Source organism: Cinclus cinclus, chromosome 3, assembly GCF_963662255.1.
Source record: "Cinclus cinclus chromosome 3, bCinCin1.1, whole genome shotgun sequence".
NCBI classification, from domain to species: domain Eukaryota; kingdom Metazoa; phylum Chordata; class Aves; order Passeriformes; family Cinclidae; genus Cinclus; species Cinclus cinclus.
The window spans coordinates 7,283,764-7,299,242 of record NC_085048.1 but is presented as its reverse complement, the minus strand read 5'-3'; the positions used below and the strand labels follow the sequence as shown (position 1 = coordinate 7,299,242).

General features: G+C 43.4%; 1 protein-coding gene across 1 annotated transcript in view; it reads left to right on the top strand.

The window, feature by feature from the left end:
• KLHL29 (kelch like family member 29) overlaps positions 1-15,479 on the top strand; it is a 239,488-nt gene that overhangs the window by 222,580 nt on the left and 1,429 nt on the right. Inside the window, exon 11 of the mRNA XM_062488440.1 lies at positions 5,137-5,281. Within this exon, the coding sequence (XP_062344424.1) occupies positions 5,137-5,281 (145 nt within the window). The remainder of the gene's footprint in view (positions 1-5,136; positions 5,282-15,479) is intronic.

Genomic DNA, 15,479 nt, shown 5'->3' with positions numbered 1-15,479 from the left:
TGCCTGTTTATAGTAAACCACATTGCACATCCCCTCATGTTTTTAGATGTAAAAACAAAAGCCCTACATGAATAAATGAACTGGGGCTATGTACTTGCAGCACCTGCTTTTCCATTTCTGGCCAAGCTGTCCTATGTAGCTGTGCTAAAAATGTCTTCCATGCCCAGCTTCCTGAGCTTTGTTGTATTTAACAAGATGGCCATAGACATGCTGAAGTAAGGGATTCTAAGTAAGCCAGATCACTTGGTTACTGCTTTTTAGTTCACATTGTGCTTTCATGACAGGGCACTAAAACATACCTTTTTCAGGTACTCTGAACAGTCAGTGTGGAATTAAAAGTTTTTGTTAATGTTTTTGGATTGTAATAAAACCAGTATTTAATTACCATTACTATTAAATTTTAAAATCTGCTGAGAACCAGAGAACAGAGGTCTAAGTTCTGTGAGTATTTCTGGTTTCTAATCCAAGTATCGAGTTCCTCACCGTACCATTTACTCCTGCAGTGACATGTCAGACCAAAGTGTCAGACCAAATCACAGACCTAGGAATGCAAGACCAATCTGGAAAATAGCACTAGAAGCATCTGTTCATTTTTACTGCACTATCCCGTGGTTAAAATTAATTTGGTTAAAATTAATAATGTTTTTTTTTTAACTTTACAAGAAAAATCAGATATATGTCTTGGCACTCTCCCAAGGCCAATAATTTGGTATTTGTAGGGGTATATTGCTGGCTTTCACCTGAGAGTCCCACAGCAATGAGTGTTTCATCTCATTCTTCAGTGTATTTTTCTTCTCATGGCCAGTTCTTCGTGCTTTTCACCCTACTAAACTTGAATTTTTATCTCACCCAGTTTTCCGAATTTTTATCTCACCCAGTTTTCCTCTGTACATGCCATGTGCTCCCTTCAGAATGACATTTTCCACTCCTCATTGTTTCTCCACCTATTCTCTGCTCTGCCCTGCAAAATCAGTGTTTTTGAGTTTATCCCATGTCCTCTTCCCTCCTACCTCTCCTTCATCTCCATGGCTGTTCTTTTTCCAATACTCTTCAGTTCATCGACATCATGCCCATAAATTTGATGCTAAGGCTGCCCTGCAGTGGCAGGTGGAGCCTCCTGCTTTTGGCATGGGCTATGCCCTCCACACATACACAGAATGTGGTGTTTCCAAGTGAGGACACTCGACTTTGGGGTCTCCAAAGGACCAGTGGGGAAGGCGTAGGGCTGGCAGCCAGTTTTGTATATGGAAGAGAGCAGCTCCCAGGAGAGCTCTGAGCCTGCAGGGTGACATCCAAGCCCTCACTGTTCATGCAACAGCTTCACCTGGGCCTCACCTGAGCTGTGTTCAGGATCAGATCACAGTATCCTGGTTATCCTATGGCCGTGCCATTCTTGAGTTTGTCTGAAGAGTGTTCAAGGAGGGGAAGAGGCACTACTAAAAGTAGACTTAGTTTGTATTAACCAGACTCCATTCTCAAATCTACTCCATTCTCAAATCTGCTCCATCAGGTGCATCAACCTCCCCACCAGGCACCCACACCTGCTAGGAGACAATTTGGCTGGAGTTCTGCCTGGACTGGTGGCACTCCCACATTTCTTCCTCCCGGTAAAAATGTTTGAGTAGCTTGGTTATAATAACCTTTTTCCATATGAAATACTGCTGCCATTCATTGCAGTGCCCCTTCAATCTCTGACCGAGTGCATTACTGGAAGGCAGTGTAAGATCTTTGAGCAATCATGGAAGGGAAAACAAGTCTGTGCTACTTGGCCTTGTAATGCAGGGAGAGACATGAGAGCCACAGACACAACCAAGGAGCAGCCTGTCCTCCCTAAGTGAGGAGCACAGCACCAGACTGAATCATCAACCCCATGTGAAGGACACCTCTGGCTCAGGGATTGTCATGGAGTGCACACTTCTTCCTCCAATGGCCTGTCACAGAATAGAACTACTGGCTTATCATCCTGTAGCAACAGAAAAGGAGAGGTATCCTACCATGTTATCCACTTGGAGGGAAGATTACCCTTTATGTATTATTTCACTGACATTTATTCTGCCTTCTAATCTCAAGTGTGTTTGCTGACCTGGACAAATCCCATTTAAGATTTTCCAGCCAGAAATGGATTACTATATCCAACATCCTCAACACTTAAAAACTCTGCAGAGGAAAGGAGGCTGCTTCTCTGTTTCCATGTTTCCTCTCCCCTCTCTTCCTCTTCTCCAGCAGCCTTTTGAAATAGCCAGTGGCCCTGCTCTATCCCACAGAAGCCTCTGACACATAGAAGCTCATGTTCACACCCAGTAGCTTTGTCCACCTCCACTCCAGCTTGCTGCACATTGACCAAAAAGCCCAACCAGAACATGGTTTTGCAAAACTAGGCTCCCCACCAGCCACCTTGCACTGGGACCATGTTAAGGACTTCAAACAGTGACAAAAATTGGAGTCTCCTGAGAGTTTGCATAAGCATACCAAGCACTGAAAAAAACACCACCACAGGAAGAATGTGTGTTGCACCTGAGATGAAGTAAGGTTAAAGATTGAAGGTGGTCCCACACCTAAAAATCAGGAATGATGGCTTGAGGTTTCCAATATCCCAGTATCCATGTACAATTTCTGTCCCCATGGTAACAAAACCAAAAAAAACAAACCAAACCACTGCTTCCTCTTTACCTGTTTCTGGAGGGGTGTCCCTCATGTCTTTTTGCGATTTCTTCATCAGGAACAAGAGACTTTTCTGTGAAAAACTTAGTTCCTGAAAGAAACAGCAAAGATTTTTCTGTTTCTCAGACTTACTTGATACCAATTTATGAAATTACAGCTAAAGACAAAAGCAGTAAAAAGACAACAGATAGGAGGTGTATTGAAAAATTGATGAGAATCAAACACGATAAAAAAGGAAGAAAAAGAATATAAGACTGTCTGCCTATTCAAAAAAAAGGGGGGGGGGAGGAAGTCACTATAAAAATACTCAAGGGTTTTCTCTCTCATTCTTTTACAAAAAGAAACGTGAAGTCAGTGATTCAGTCCCCTGAGAAGTTACTGTTTCTGCTAGGAGTGAGCCCCAAATAATTTCCCTGTGAGATTTGGGAGTTGAAGGGATTTTTTTAATGTAAGAGTTTCATTCTTCTGAAAAACAGTGCTAGTCAGAGGAAAAAAAAAAAAAACAAACAACAAGAAGATGTAATAATTAAATATGGAAAATTTCTGGTGAGTGTCTTAAGTGGAAAAAATGTCACATATGCAAGTCTGATTTGGAAAGGGATGCGAGCTGGGTTGTTAGGACAGATAAGCCTTTCTGATGAATTACAGTGGCTTAGTGGCACCGCGAAGAAACTGAATACTCCTTGTTCTATTTTCTGGATGAATTAGTTTCTTCCCATCTGTTCCCAAGGATCAGTGACATTTTCCTAATACAGCCGTGGTTTTTTGACATATGCCTGTAGATACTCAGCATAGTAGGAGCTCAGCTTTAACCCATCACATGGGCTGGCTGTTTCCTTGCTGGGTGCTTCACCCCTGTAGGTCCCCCTGGGTTTGTGCCAATGTGGGGTGGGATGAACTGAGCCCCAAAACTGTTCTTTTCATTCTAGTTTTACTAGTGGAAACCTCAATTAAAGAGGTTATCTCTCTTCTAGAGATGTTCATCAGCTTTTGCTTAATTTCTGTCAAATTAAATTGCTGTTAAATATTAAGTGAAATAAGGTAGTTTTACAAGAACCTCAGGGTTACAATACACCATGCAAGAGGTAAGCAAATCCCAAAATAAAGCTGCCAGATCTAGTTTAAGCCCATCCTTTTCTGTGTACCTAAAAGGACACAGTCATAATGCTATACATTTGGGAGGAACATATAAACCCCTTTGGTGTTATGTAGAGGCTGGTATCAGAGATGTAAGAGCACAGTAAAGGTGGTATCTCGCCTCTTCTCCAGCTTCTGCCTGCAGGTCCCTTTGGGAGGAGATTGCAGGGCCTGAAACCAGCAGGACTGTGTCTAGTCTGATTCCCTGTTGGACATGCAGGGGGATCAACCTTTCCTGAGCATATGAAAATGCAGATTTCAGAAAGGCTTTAACTTACAGCTACAAATGGAGAATTTTTATGTGTTCCCTGATGCCAGGATGGCCTCCCAGGAAACATGCATTTCACACCCCAAAGGGCTAAGCCACCTGCCTCTTAGAGAACTGGTTGTGAGGATTATTTTAACTCAAAGCAACGTATTTTCCCATCTTTTGTTCCCAGACACTGCTGATTGGTTTCACAGAAATGTTGATTAAAAAACTGTATCTCATCAAGACAGACATCATCATGAGAAATTTCAGCCCAACTGGCTCATATTTAATAATGTGCATATGGCGTGCTAGCAGCATAAGGGACAAGCCAACTAATTAGATTAGAATTATTTTATTCAATAATTTATGATTAGTTTTACTAATATTTCTAATAAAGCCACAGCTAACAAGAATTTTAAAGCATCCTCAGAAAATCTGATTGAACTTGACTCAGGATGAGAGATTTGCCTAATTTCAAACTCACAGTTTGTTGCTAAATTACAGGATTGCTTGGAGATACACACACATCTGAAAATAAAAATGCAGGTGAATTTATGAGACAGATAAAGGTGAAAAAGAAATCAGGTCTCAGAAAATCTTGTGAAAATGCATGGGTGACCTTCCCACAAGCAAAAGCACAATATAAAAGAGTTTCAACTATTGGATATTATTAAGGGGGTCTCTGTGCTGTGGGTTTCTGCTATACTTAGCTGCTGCATAAGCATGGGAAGCATCTGAGCTAAAATTTGCAACAATTCAAAATTCTGAAACAATTTGACATCTTAATTTCATATGTATCTATGGAACTTTCATGGTGACTCCATTAGGCTTCAGGAGAAGATAATTGTTCTTCACCAGTTTAGAGGGAGGCACATACTGGGGGATGAAGAAGTGATGAACTTTAAAAGTGCCTTTGAGAACTTGGAGAGAGACAAACAAAACCAGGAAAGGTTTCCTCATTTTTCTTTCCCCAGCCTTGGAGGTTTAGAGAAACGTGACTTATCTATAAATAAGGGGAATGTATAAATAAAAAAACAGTCTCCAAACCTGAGCCTAAAACTGATCTCAGTGTTGCTTTCCATTGACAGATAACAAATATGCTCCTGCAGTCACTCTCAATGGGTTCATCTTTATTCTTGGAGGAGCTTATGCACGAGCAACCACCATCTATGACCCAGAGAAAGGCAATATTAAAGCAGGTCCCAACATGAACCACTCCAGGCAGTTCTGCAGGTGAGAAAAAACATTAAAATGGAATTACCGGTGCCTTAACATTTTCTGTTGATAAATAAGCTACTACAAGTGAAGGGGAGAGGGGAAGGGAGGTGTGAACCATTTGGGGGTTTTCCTCATCTCTTTTCTGTACATGCTCAGGCACAGAGCTTTTCCCAAAATGTACATTCAGCAGTCTGTTATGGTTCACATGTCTCCTCACATTCAGGCACAATGGATCACGGGGAGGGATGTGTTTGGCTCCTCCAGTGATTACAGGAATACTGTTCTCAGTTTGCCATGTACAACTAGAGGATGATAAATACCCTCTGTAGGAGAGACCACCATAATGTGGAACATTATTGCTAACCAGCTAAAAGGTCCTTGAAAGAAAAAGAATACTGAATAAGCACCACACACCAATATTAATTACTGTTATTTATTAGGTGTTTTTGATAGCTTTTCAGGCTCGTTTCCCTGATTGTGGTCACAAGTTGAACACTTCTCACAAACTGCCTGACAAAAATAAAACTTGGCAGCCATTGCAGGTACTGGCAGCACTTAAAGGCCTTTTAAATAGTTTTACATGGCTGCTGGTGAAAGACAGGCTTGTTTTGGGCTGTGCGCAGCCAACCGATCACAGAGCAGATTCCCATGCTGGGGAAGGGCTGAGCTGCTGGTTTCCCTGGAAAAGCCACAGCTGGTCTCTAGACATGGCCACAGGCACCAGGTGAGGGTTTGTTATCCATGTCTGATGCAGCAGCAGCATCCTGAGGCACTCAGCCAAGCCAGGGTGAAGGGAATGTGCCAGGCACTGTCCTGACAAACACTGGGATGGGGTGGGAGGAAGAACAGCAATGGGCAGCAGAAGGGCCCACAGCAGACCCACATCTTCCAAATATTCTGCCAACTGCACCTTGCTCCAGGGGTGTCCCTGGGCCCCACCCTACTGTTGGAAAACACTTCCATGTTTTTAACTTGGATTTAGCCTTTCACTTCGATGCAGATGAGAAAATTACTTTTAAGAAATCATACTCAGTTTTTCCCTTTTTGCTGTTTTTTTTCCTCATTTTCACCTTTTTTTTCCCCCCTTCTTTTTATTTATTTAAGGGGTGCCCTCTCTTGGCTGCTAGAGCAGATATTGCTGTAAGCAGAGGGGTAAGAGCACCAGCTCTGTCCTGAGCCAGCTCCATCCCACTGGCTGCTGCCCTGTTCCCTGGTCTAAGGACACATCCTCCTAGTCCCTCCACTCTAGCAGGAGGCAAAGCAGGATGAGCAGTGCAGTGCTCAGGCAGCATATAATGATACTTTTCTCCTGAAAACCAGAAATAATGGGTATAATACCACTCAGGATTAGAGCCCTAAGCTCTAAAATGAAACGTGTGGGACATGGACATTTGATATGTTCCTGCATCTTCCCATCCATCACAGAGAAGGATGAGCTGCTCTTTGAACATCTTAGGTTTGTAAGAAGTAACAAGAATCTGTTACATATACAAGAGAAATTGCATGGCTGATTTCAGCTGTTGGCTGAGCACCTCACCTGAAAACTTGCCAGGGTTTTTAACATGAAGGGATGCTTTGCTCTGCACTCTGCAGAACAGAATGACCAAGGAAAGTGAACTGGTGACCTAAATATTCCCTAGTGCTTAGGCACCATCATAACTGGCTTTGTTTAAGTAGAATTTGCCACCCGTCCATAAAAAGTAACTTCAAACTTTAAGATTACATTTTTTTTCTAATGCCTAAAGCAACAGTGGACAGGAAACCTACATTTATAGTGGAATGGTCACCAAAAAATATATATATATTTGGATGCAAGAAAGGCACTGTTTCAAAGGTTCTTGAATGTGCTGGGAAACAGTCAAGGAAAAATATTTCAGCCTAAAGACATGTAAAGCTGTGACAAAACCTAAATAAATCTGTGTGTATGGAAACAGGGAGGATGGGGGGTCAGCAGTAGCAAATAGGTTAAAAACCTGTTGCTGCTACAGGAGGCTGAGAGAACCAGTGCTGAGGGCTGATGGGAGTACAAAGAAAGGCACTTAAAAACACTGGGGATCAAATTTGTAATTTGAATCAGTTATAAGACCCTGCTGATGAGACTGATGAGACAACAAAGTGAAATACAGACCAGCTGGGTGGGTGATTCTCATCTGTATTTAGAAAGGAACAAGGAGGTTTGGTTCTATCTTCTGCTGTGAAGGACCAAAAGCAGTCTCTGTTGGCAGCAAGGAAAGCTGGGAACTCTAGAATTATATTCTCAGATGCAGCAACCCAGCTGTCTTAGACACAGGTGTCTTTAGAGACTTCATTGAGAAGCTGATTGAACCACTAATGTTGATGTTTAATAACTTTTCAAGTTGAGGATGGATCAGGGCACTGCCAAAGTGTTTCCATATTTTGAAAAGGTGAAAAGGAGAATTTCAGTGCAGCAATTAATTTTGCAAAGTACCAGCATCAAGGTAAGTGGTCTCAGCTTCATGTTGGTCCTCTGCAAAATACCAGAGTGGTTAATTTGGGATTTCATCAACAAATAACTAGATGCTAATAAAATAATGAAGATCAATCAATGCACTTTTCTGGAAAATGAAGTTTGTTAAACCACCCTGTTGTCATAGAATCATTTAAGTTTGAAAAGAGCTCTGAGATCCTTGAATCCAGCCATAAACCTGACACTGCCAAGTCTACCAAAGGTGTTGGGAAGCCTGGTTCTTTGTTTTAGTTTGTAATACAACACGCCTGGCTGCTAAAGACAACTGTGATGCTGCAATATACTGCAATTTCTCCAAGGTATTTGGCTAGCATTATATGGAATTAACAAGGCACATGGTAGAGAGATTAAATCTGCTTCACTGACAGATCTCAAAATGTAGTTGTTAATGAGAAGATATCATGGAGCAAGGCCACTGGTAGCAAGCATTTCTTCTTCAATTTTTATCAGTTCCCTGAACATGTCAGTTGAACTGCCTCAAGCCAGCAGTGGTACTTTAAATACAAAGTAAGACATGGAGGAAGCACACTCAGAGCAGCACAACATGAGCTCACATCACAATGCTATGGATTAAAGGTCAGTGCAATACTGGAGATATAAAACAAGCCCCAACACCAAAATGAAAACAAGCTGAAGCTGGGTAGAGCAAGTGTGAGTCCTGGGTCCTGCATCAACATGGGAGAATATCAGCATAAGTTCAAAGGGAAGGTGCCAAAATGACCCCAGATTGCATATCAAACCTTTGACATGAAACTCAAGGAGTTTACCAAAGAAAGGCTGAGACATGACTTGATCACTGGGAGCAAATGAAGAAGTTTTCAGACTCACAGACAAAGGTGTAGCAGGTTACAAGGCCTGTAAAGTCAAGTTACACATCTTGGCCTTGAAGTGAAGCACTTTTCCAACAGCAAGGATAATTAAACAGAGAAGCAGCAAGGGAGGGGGTGAAGTCACCAACACTCACTGTTTTTAAGAGGAGATTAGATACGTTTCCAGGAGAGATGCTGCCTGGGGAAATGTCCATGGCCTGCACATACACAAGCTCAGATTAACTAAGCACAGAGGTCCCTTCTGACCTTAGCCCATGAATCTATAAATTCCTCATTCCACTCATTAGCATGGATCACAAAAAGCATGGTTTAAAAGCAGCAACATAAACAACTTAAAAATTAACTGCATGCTATTGATCTCCTCTCACCAGGAATCACTCAATACTGAATTTGCTGGGAAAAATCTTGACTGCATCACTTTTATCTGCTTTGTTTCTACATGTTAGTGATGAGGAAGCATGATAGCCTCAAGCAGAAGGAAAAGAAATGTGTGTGACATTCCCTGCCTGTGAAAAATTAAAGGTCCATTTAAATGGTTTTAATATCAAGTTAAATTACTTTTAATGAAAAATGAAAAATAAATGGTTCGGGTCTCCAGCTTACAATCAACAGAAGAGCAAATTGAGGATCATTTTCAGATTAAGCCCAGCCTGATGGAAGACAATAAGAAATTCATGCTGATGTAGAATTAACCCTTTGAAAGATGGTGCTAAATGAGAAAATAGCTATAATAGGCCTGAAGCATTTTAAAATTCACTGAGAGGTTGAACACCTTCCACACAACAGGTAAGGGAAATATTTGACATTTCCCAAACATCAGGCAAGTGTGAGATTTTTGCTCACCCTGTCTCAGTTTGGCAGCCCCTGTTTATTTGCAGGATCTTGAGATGGTGGACAGCAGCCAACAGGAATGAAAAGCCAGGATGAGATGATGACACCTCGCTCTCCCAGACACCTCCCTCCAAAAAGACTTGCAGATATCCCTCCCCTTCAGCGTGGCAAGGCCTCCCTTTGCAGGCAGGAGTTCTCCCTTCCTGCAGTGCCCTTCAAGGGTTTATTTTTCCACAAGTGAAAAGAATACTAAATGTGCTCCTGTGCATGATTAAAAATTCCATATTCTGCTTGCTTAGGATGCAAGCAGCGTGCAAACAGGCTTGTGCTACAGAGAGCCTCCACGGGGCAACAGCAGGAGCATGGTGGTGCCAGCAATAATTCCAGAGAAGCTAATTTAGTACCAGCAATTCCCAACAGACACCAGAAAAGCATTTTCTTCCTCCTCCTCCTCCTCTGACTGCTAACCAGTAAGATTTATTAGATGGTTCTGCTGAATGGAAATCTATAATAAAACCTTGACTCTGGCTGAACAGCACAAAACCAGGGTCAGTTTGGGGATTATTTTACACACACACACACAGACACACACCCCTTTTCTTTTCAAGAAAAGCCTTGTTTTTTGAACAGCAGAGCATGGTGCCTCCTATACTGACCTGCCAGCACCAGATACAGCCTTGCCAGGCTGGCTCCTTTCTACCTTGCAAAGCTCATGGTAGCTCCAGGCACTGGAAGGGATTGGCGTACAGCTTGTTTGATGGATATTCCCAGGTGTAATTACTATGGAGCAGGTTTCCTCGATGGCCATGTGCTTCCTGAACCTACAGACAAGAAGGTTGATGTGTTCAGCTGGCAGCATTTGCAGCTGGAGGTGTTTGTAGTCCAGAAGGGAAAACCAAAACCTTGCAGCCTATCTGGAAGGAGACAGAGGTGTAGGACTGTGCTCCACGGACAGCAGTGAGAACTGCTGCACCAGACTACTGGCAGGAATGTCTGTAGGAGCTGATGACATGAAGGATTGTGGTAGGCATTAAAGCATAACTGATACAGACATAGTTCTCAGGCCATAACTGATGTGCTGTGGACTTGGGAGTAAAACACTATTGTTTTTCAGCAACAAGTAATGATGCCACACGATGGTTTTGGATCATTAGCAAGGGAAAGTGCTCACAGAGAAGGGGAGAATATAACTGGAGCTTGGCCAAAACACCCACACTAATAATCCTGCTCCAGGAAGGGGCATGATATCCTCCTAATTGACCATGACTAATCTGGACCCTCATTTATCCATCCCATTGTAAAGATGACACTTCTGGCAGAGTGACACGGCCACCCGAGCTCGAGCCTTCTGTGACACAACAACCTGGCTGGGTTGTTTGGGGCTGTCAGCACTGCCACCAAACAGGGGACAGTGTTTTGGCTCCCTGCCTGCCACCACCCATGGACACAGGGCCAGCAATGCCTTTTGCTCCAGCGCTGCACACCATCTGCAGGTGTCTCAGAAAGGTCCCTGGTTTAAAAGAAAGCTTACAGGGCACTTGCTGCTCTGCCTGGCACTGCCCAGAGCAACATCCTGCAGGGGCTGGAATCCTGTAGGCTTCCCTGGTCCTAACACCAGGTCTATCCACTTGATGAGCTTCCTGGAATTACAGAATATCCTGAGTTGGAAGGGATGCACAAGGATCATCAAGTCCAACTCCTGTCCCTGCACAGAACAACCCCAAGAATCTCACCAGCATCATTCAGTTTCACCTCCAGTAAAGCCCTCCTGAAATCTTAGGGCAGGAAGGAAATTCATCCACTAATAAATCCTGGGACTTTTTCCCCCTTCTTTTAACAGATCCTGTGTCAACCTAACTGATAATACTCAATAATGTTCATGGAACTGCTCCAAATAAATTTGTGCTTCTGCATGCATAGCCAGGAATGAGGAAGGAGAACAACATTGTTTGAGGCCTCAGAAGATACTAAACTTCAGACTGTCATAACAATACACTAATTCAGCCCATTTGAAATTGTTTGCAACCCTGAGAGTTACAAGACAGAATTTTGAAAAATTACTTGCTAACATTTCCTGATGAGGCTGATGTGATCTGTAGGACTTTAGGAAATTTTAAAGGAGTAATAAAATTAGCATTTCTTGTAGTCCCACTGCTTGATGGTATGTACAGTATGGCACTGGGATAGAAAAGTGCTAGAGCAAGACCACCCAGGCATTCACCTCTCAAACATCCAGAAAAAAAATTACTGTGACATCCTCCACTTCCAATCTTACTGTCCATCAGGAGACTTTCATCTTCTCACTCTACTCAGCTCTTACCAGGCAGCACTTCTGGTTCCCACAGTTCAAAAGAGACACAGATAGACTGGAAAGGGTCCAGAGAAAGGTTGTAAAGATGACCAAAGGGCTAGATAGCCTTCCTGATGAGGGAAGACTGAGAGTTGGGTCTTTTCTCCCTGGAGAAGAGACAGCTCAGGGGACCCTCACAGAGTATTTCAGAATGAAAAGAGCAGCTACAAGGAGGACAGAAGCTCTCTCTTGAGAAGGAACCACAGGGAGAAGAAAATGGGGCAACAACTACAAGCTGCACAAAGAGAGGCTTCATCGTGATGTAAGAATTCTTTACAGTGAGATCAGTCATTCATTGGAACAACCTCCCCAGGGATGTGGTGGAATCCCCACCACCAAAGGTTTTCAGGATGGAATCGGACAGGATAAAAGATAATCTCATCTGGTGTCCCTTTCCCACAAAAGGTTGGACCAGATAATGTTTCAAGGTGCCGTCCTGGCTGGGATGTTCTTTGATTTTTTGGTTCAGTGATTCAGTTTGTCCATCAAGTCCTTTAACAGGCAGCTGTCAAGAGAGGGACCTCATCTGCCATTTGCTCAGCCTGGGCAAGGACTGAAAGGTGGATAGGCAGGGAAGAGATGTAAAGGGCGTTTAGATTACACAAGCACACCAGTCATGGACAGTCAGGTCCCCTCCAGCCCTTGGCACACCTCAGCCTCATTGGAATTTTCCTGGGAGTGTGATCCAGAGCTTCATGGAGGTCAGCAGATGGATCAGATGACCCATGGCAGTCTGATCCATCAGGGGACAGTCCCAGCATGATCCTTTGACCCTGAGCATTGCTTGGGAAATGAAGGATGCCCAGGCACCTCAGGAGAATCAGTCATAGGGCAGGAGAAGCCTCTCTAGTGAACAACAGTAATTACCTGCAGAGTAGAAAGCTGGGTCATTCATTAGCCTGCATGGTAATAATTTGCTGAAACTCATTTTTTTGAAGGAGCAGCTGAAGTGATCTGCACTTGGGTGCCCATTACCTTCTCCTCAGATACTCTGCTGGAGAGGTGGAGGTCTGGCTGCTCCACAGCCAGGGAAGTCACTGCCCCAAGGCAGCAAGGCTCTCTGGCACAAAGCTTCCTTCCTTCCTTCCCAGGCTCTGACAGCCTGTAATCATTTTATCTCTCAGGATTAATGGCACCAAGCAATAAACTCGCATCCTAATTATTGTAATTATTTCTTTCTTTGTATGTCAGCCTTGGTAACGATGTTTTTACAGTTGATGGGATGGAAGGGAGGGGAGAAACGAAATATTGTCACAGAAAAGAAGAAAGAGCAATGAGCATACTCCTTTCCACTCACTTTTCTTAAGGTTTTAGAACCCACTTGAGTTTTCTGTTCCCTAAGATCCCAGAAATTAACAGTGATTGTCCAAACACTACAAAGTAGCAGCAATTTAGGATTAAATCCCTAATTATCTTAAGCATCTACCTGCCACGTTAGCCCCAGAGATGCCCAAATGTCTCCAAAGTTCCCTGTACATATGAGGACCCACTGTGTGCTCAGAACTGTGAACTATTTCTTCATGGCAGGAGCAGCTCATTGCTTTGCTAAACCTCAGGCATGACTCACAAGCTAAGCATTATGCCAGTCTTATCTACAGGAATTGCATATGGAGGGAGCAGAAGTTGCTCTAATCACCATTTAAAATTCATGCAGTCTTCCAGAGGGTGGAATTCAGCATCCATTTCTTCTCCACTGTATTAGCACCATGATGGGAAGGTACAGGATTGAGCTGCTTGTCCCAGATGCTGGGAAGGACTTCTTTCCAGGGCTGTAGCCCAGGTTCCAGAGAACAAGGGCAGCACTTGCCCACTCGCTGTAACCCCAAATCCAGGGGGGAGGAGTCCAGACCTAGATTGTTTTGGGAAGCTTTCCTTGGCTGCTCAGCCGTGGCAGCAGCTCTGGCTCAGAGTAGCTCCTACTAAACATGCCACAGAAAAGATCTCACTAGAAGGAATGTGGGTGGCTAAAATGCGACACAAGAATTTGTAAAGCACCCACGTTCCTGTTTAGAGACCTAACATGAGATAGATTCCCTAACGAGGGAATACCAGCACTTAAGGCCAGATTTCAGCTGTGCAGCACAGAGCCAGCAAGGAAGGAATGTTGGATGCTTGGTTCCCATACCTATGGTCACCTTAGAGTCTTCTCTCTGGTCATTCCATTCTTTCCATCCAGATCTAAAGCTCCATGCAGAGGAATTTCATCAGTTAATGAGCAGCGAGTGGTAGACCAGCCCTGTACATCAGTGGTTATCCAGGACTGAGATCCTCTGTATTGGTGTGAGGTGCTGCCATCTGCACCAGCATGTCCACACCAGTAAATTAAAACTAAGCCCATTCATGGGCAGCAGACCTTGATCATCAGCACTGATGGAACCAGCCTCAGGCTCTGTGCTCCACACTAATATTCATTTAAATTGCCCATTACTGATAGTTCTTCAGACAGATCTTTTTTTGGGATACTTTAGAGTTTGTTTCATTTTTCCCACTTAACCCAACAGAACTGATAACCCATTTATTTTTTATTTCCTTTTTTGCATCAAGCATTCTGTAGGAGTACTGTTGTAATTAGTAATCAGCATTTCATTAGAGAGCCAATGCAGCAGAATTGCTCTGTACCACTGTCCATTTCTGACATTAGATCTTCTTCCACATCCCAAACCATATCCCAGACAAATAAGCTACCATCTTCTCCAACTTCACAGTCCAGAAAAAAAAAAAAAAAAGTGAAACAAAACCAGCAACCACTACCCAAGGGCCTCAACTCTCATTCTGCTCATTTCAGCAGCCCCTCTACCATATCAGGAGCCTGGGGTGGGGCAATACTTCCTCCTCCTCAGGCCAGATTTTGCAAGCTTTAATTCCCAACCTGCCTAAATAGTAACTTGTTCCTGTCCAGAGATGGGCTTTCCACCCCTCAGCAAATATCCTAAGTCCAAAACTGTGGTTTAATTAGCACATTTGTCTGATTAAATGGGTCAACTGGTCCTGCCACCTCTGCTCCTCCTGGGCATAGGGACTGAGCCTTGGCAGGAGTTCTGCAAGGCAGTGCCCCTCTGCCACCAGCTCTGGTTCCTTTGGAGATGGGGTCCTTCTCTTTCAAAGCCATCTTTCAGGATGTCATTTGCTTTACTCAAGTCCTTATTCTTCCCCATTTCTCCCTGATGTTTGAAAAATAATTACCCGTGGTTCAGTAAGTTCATTAGCAAACTCCCTCAGGAGCCTGGGCTATGCATCATCCAGCCCTGCTGATTTGTGGATAGGCTCTAATCAAGTGTTTCAAGCCTCTCTCTCCTTCCTCCTCCTTTCAGATTAACAGTTATTTTGACAAGATTCTCATTATTTCCTATTTCCTGGCAGTACCCAGAGACTAGGCTTATTTGAGTCCTCACTGTTGTCATTGTGAGTTTATTTTTACTCAGGCTTTGCTTCTCCACAAGGACATCAGAGTCTTGTGTTCTTCAGAAGCACGTGGCATTGTCGGTGCCATTTTAGTCTCAGTTCATCCTATGTCTTCCAGCATTCTCTGTCTTTTGCCTTTATCACTTTTTAACTTTCCTCTTCCCACTACTTCAAAATTAGCCAGGCAAAATTATTTTGCTTTTACCAAGCCTAGAGGATCACTACACTTTTACACCTTGTTAGATCTAGGCCATCTTCTTGGTTGCAATTAATTTCTCAGCGTCCTGTCCCTCCTGTTTTCCCTGCTATCCT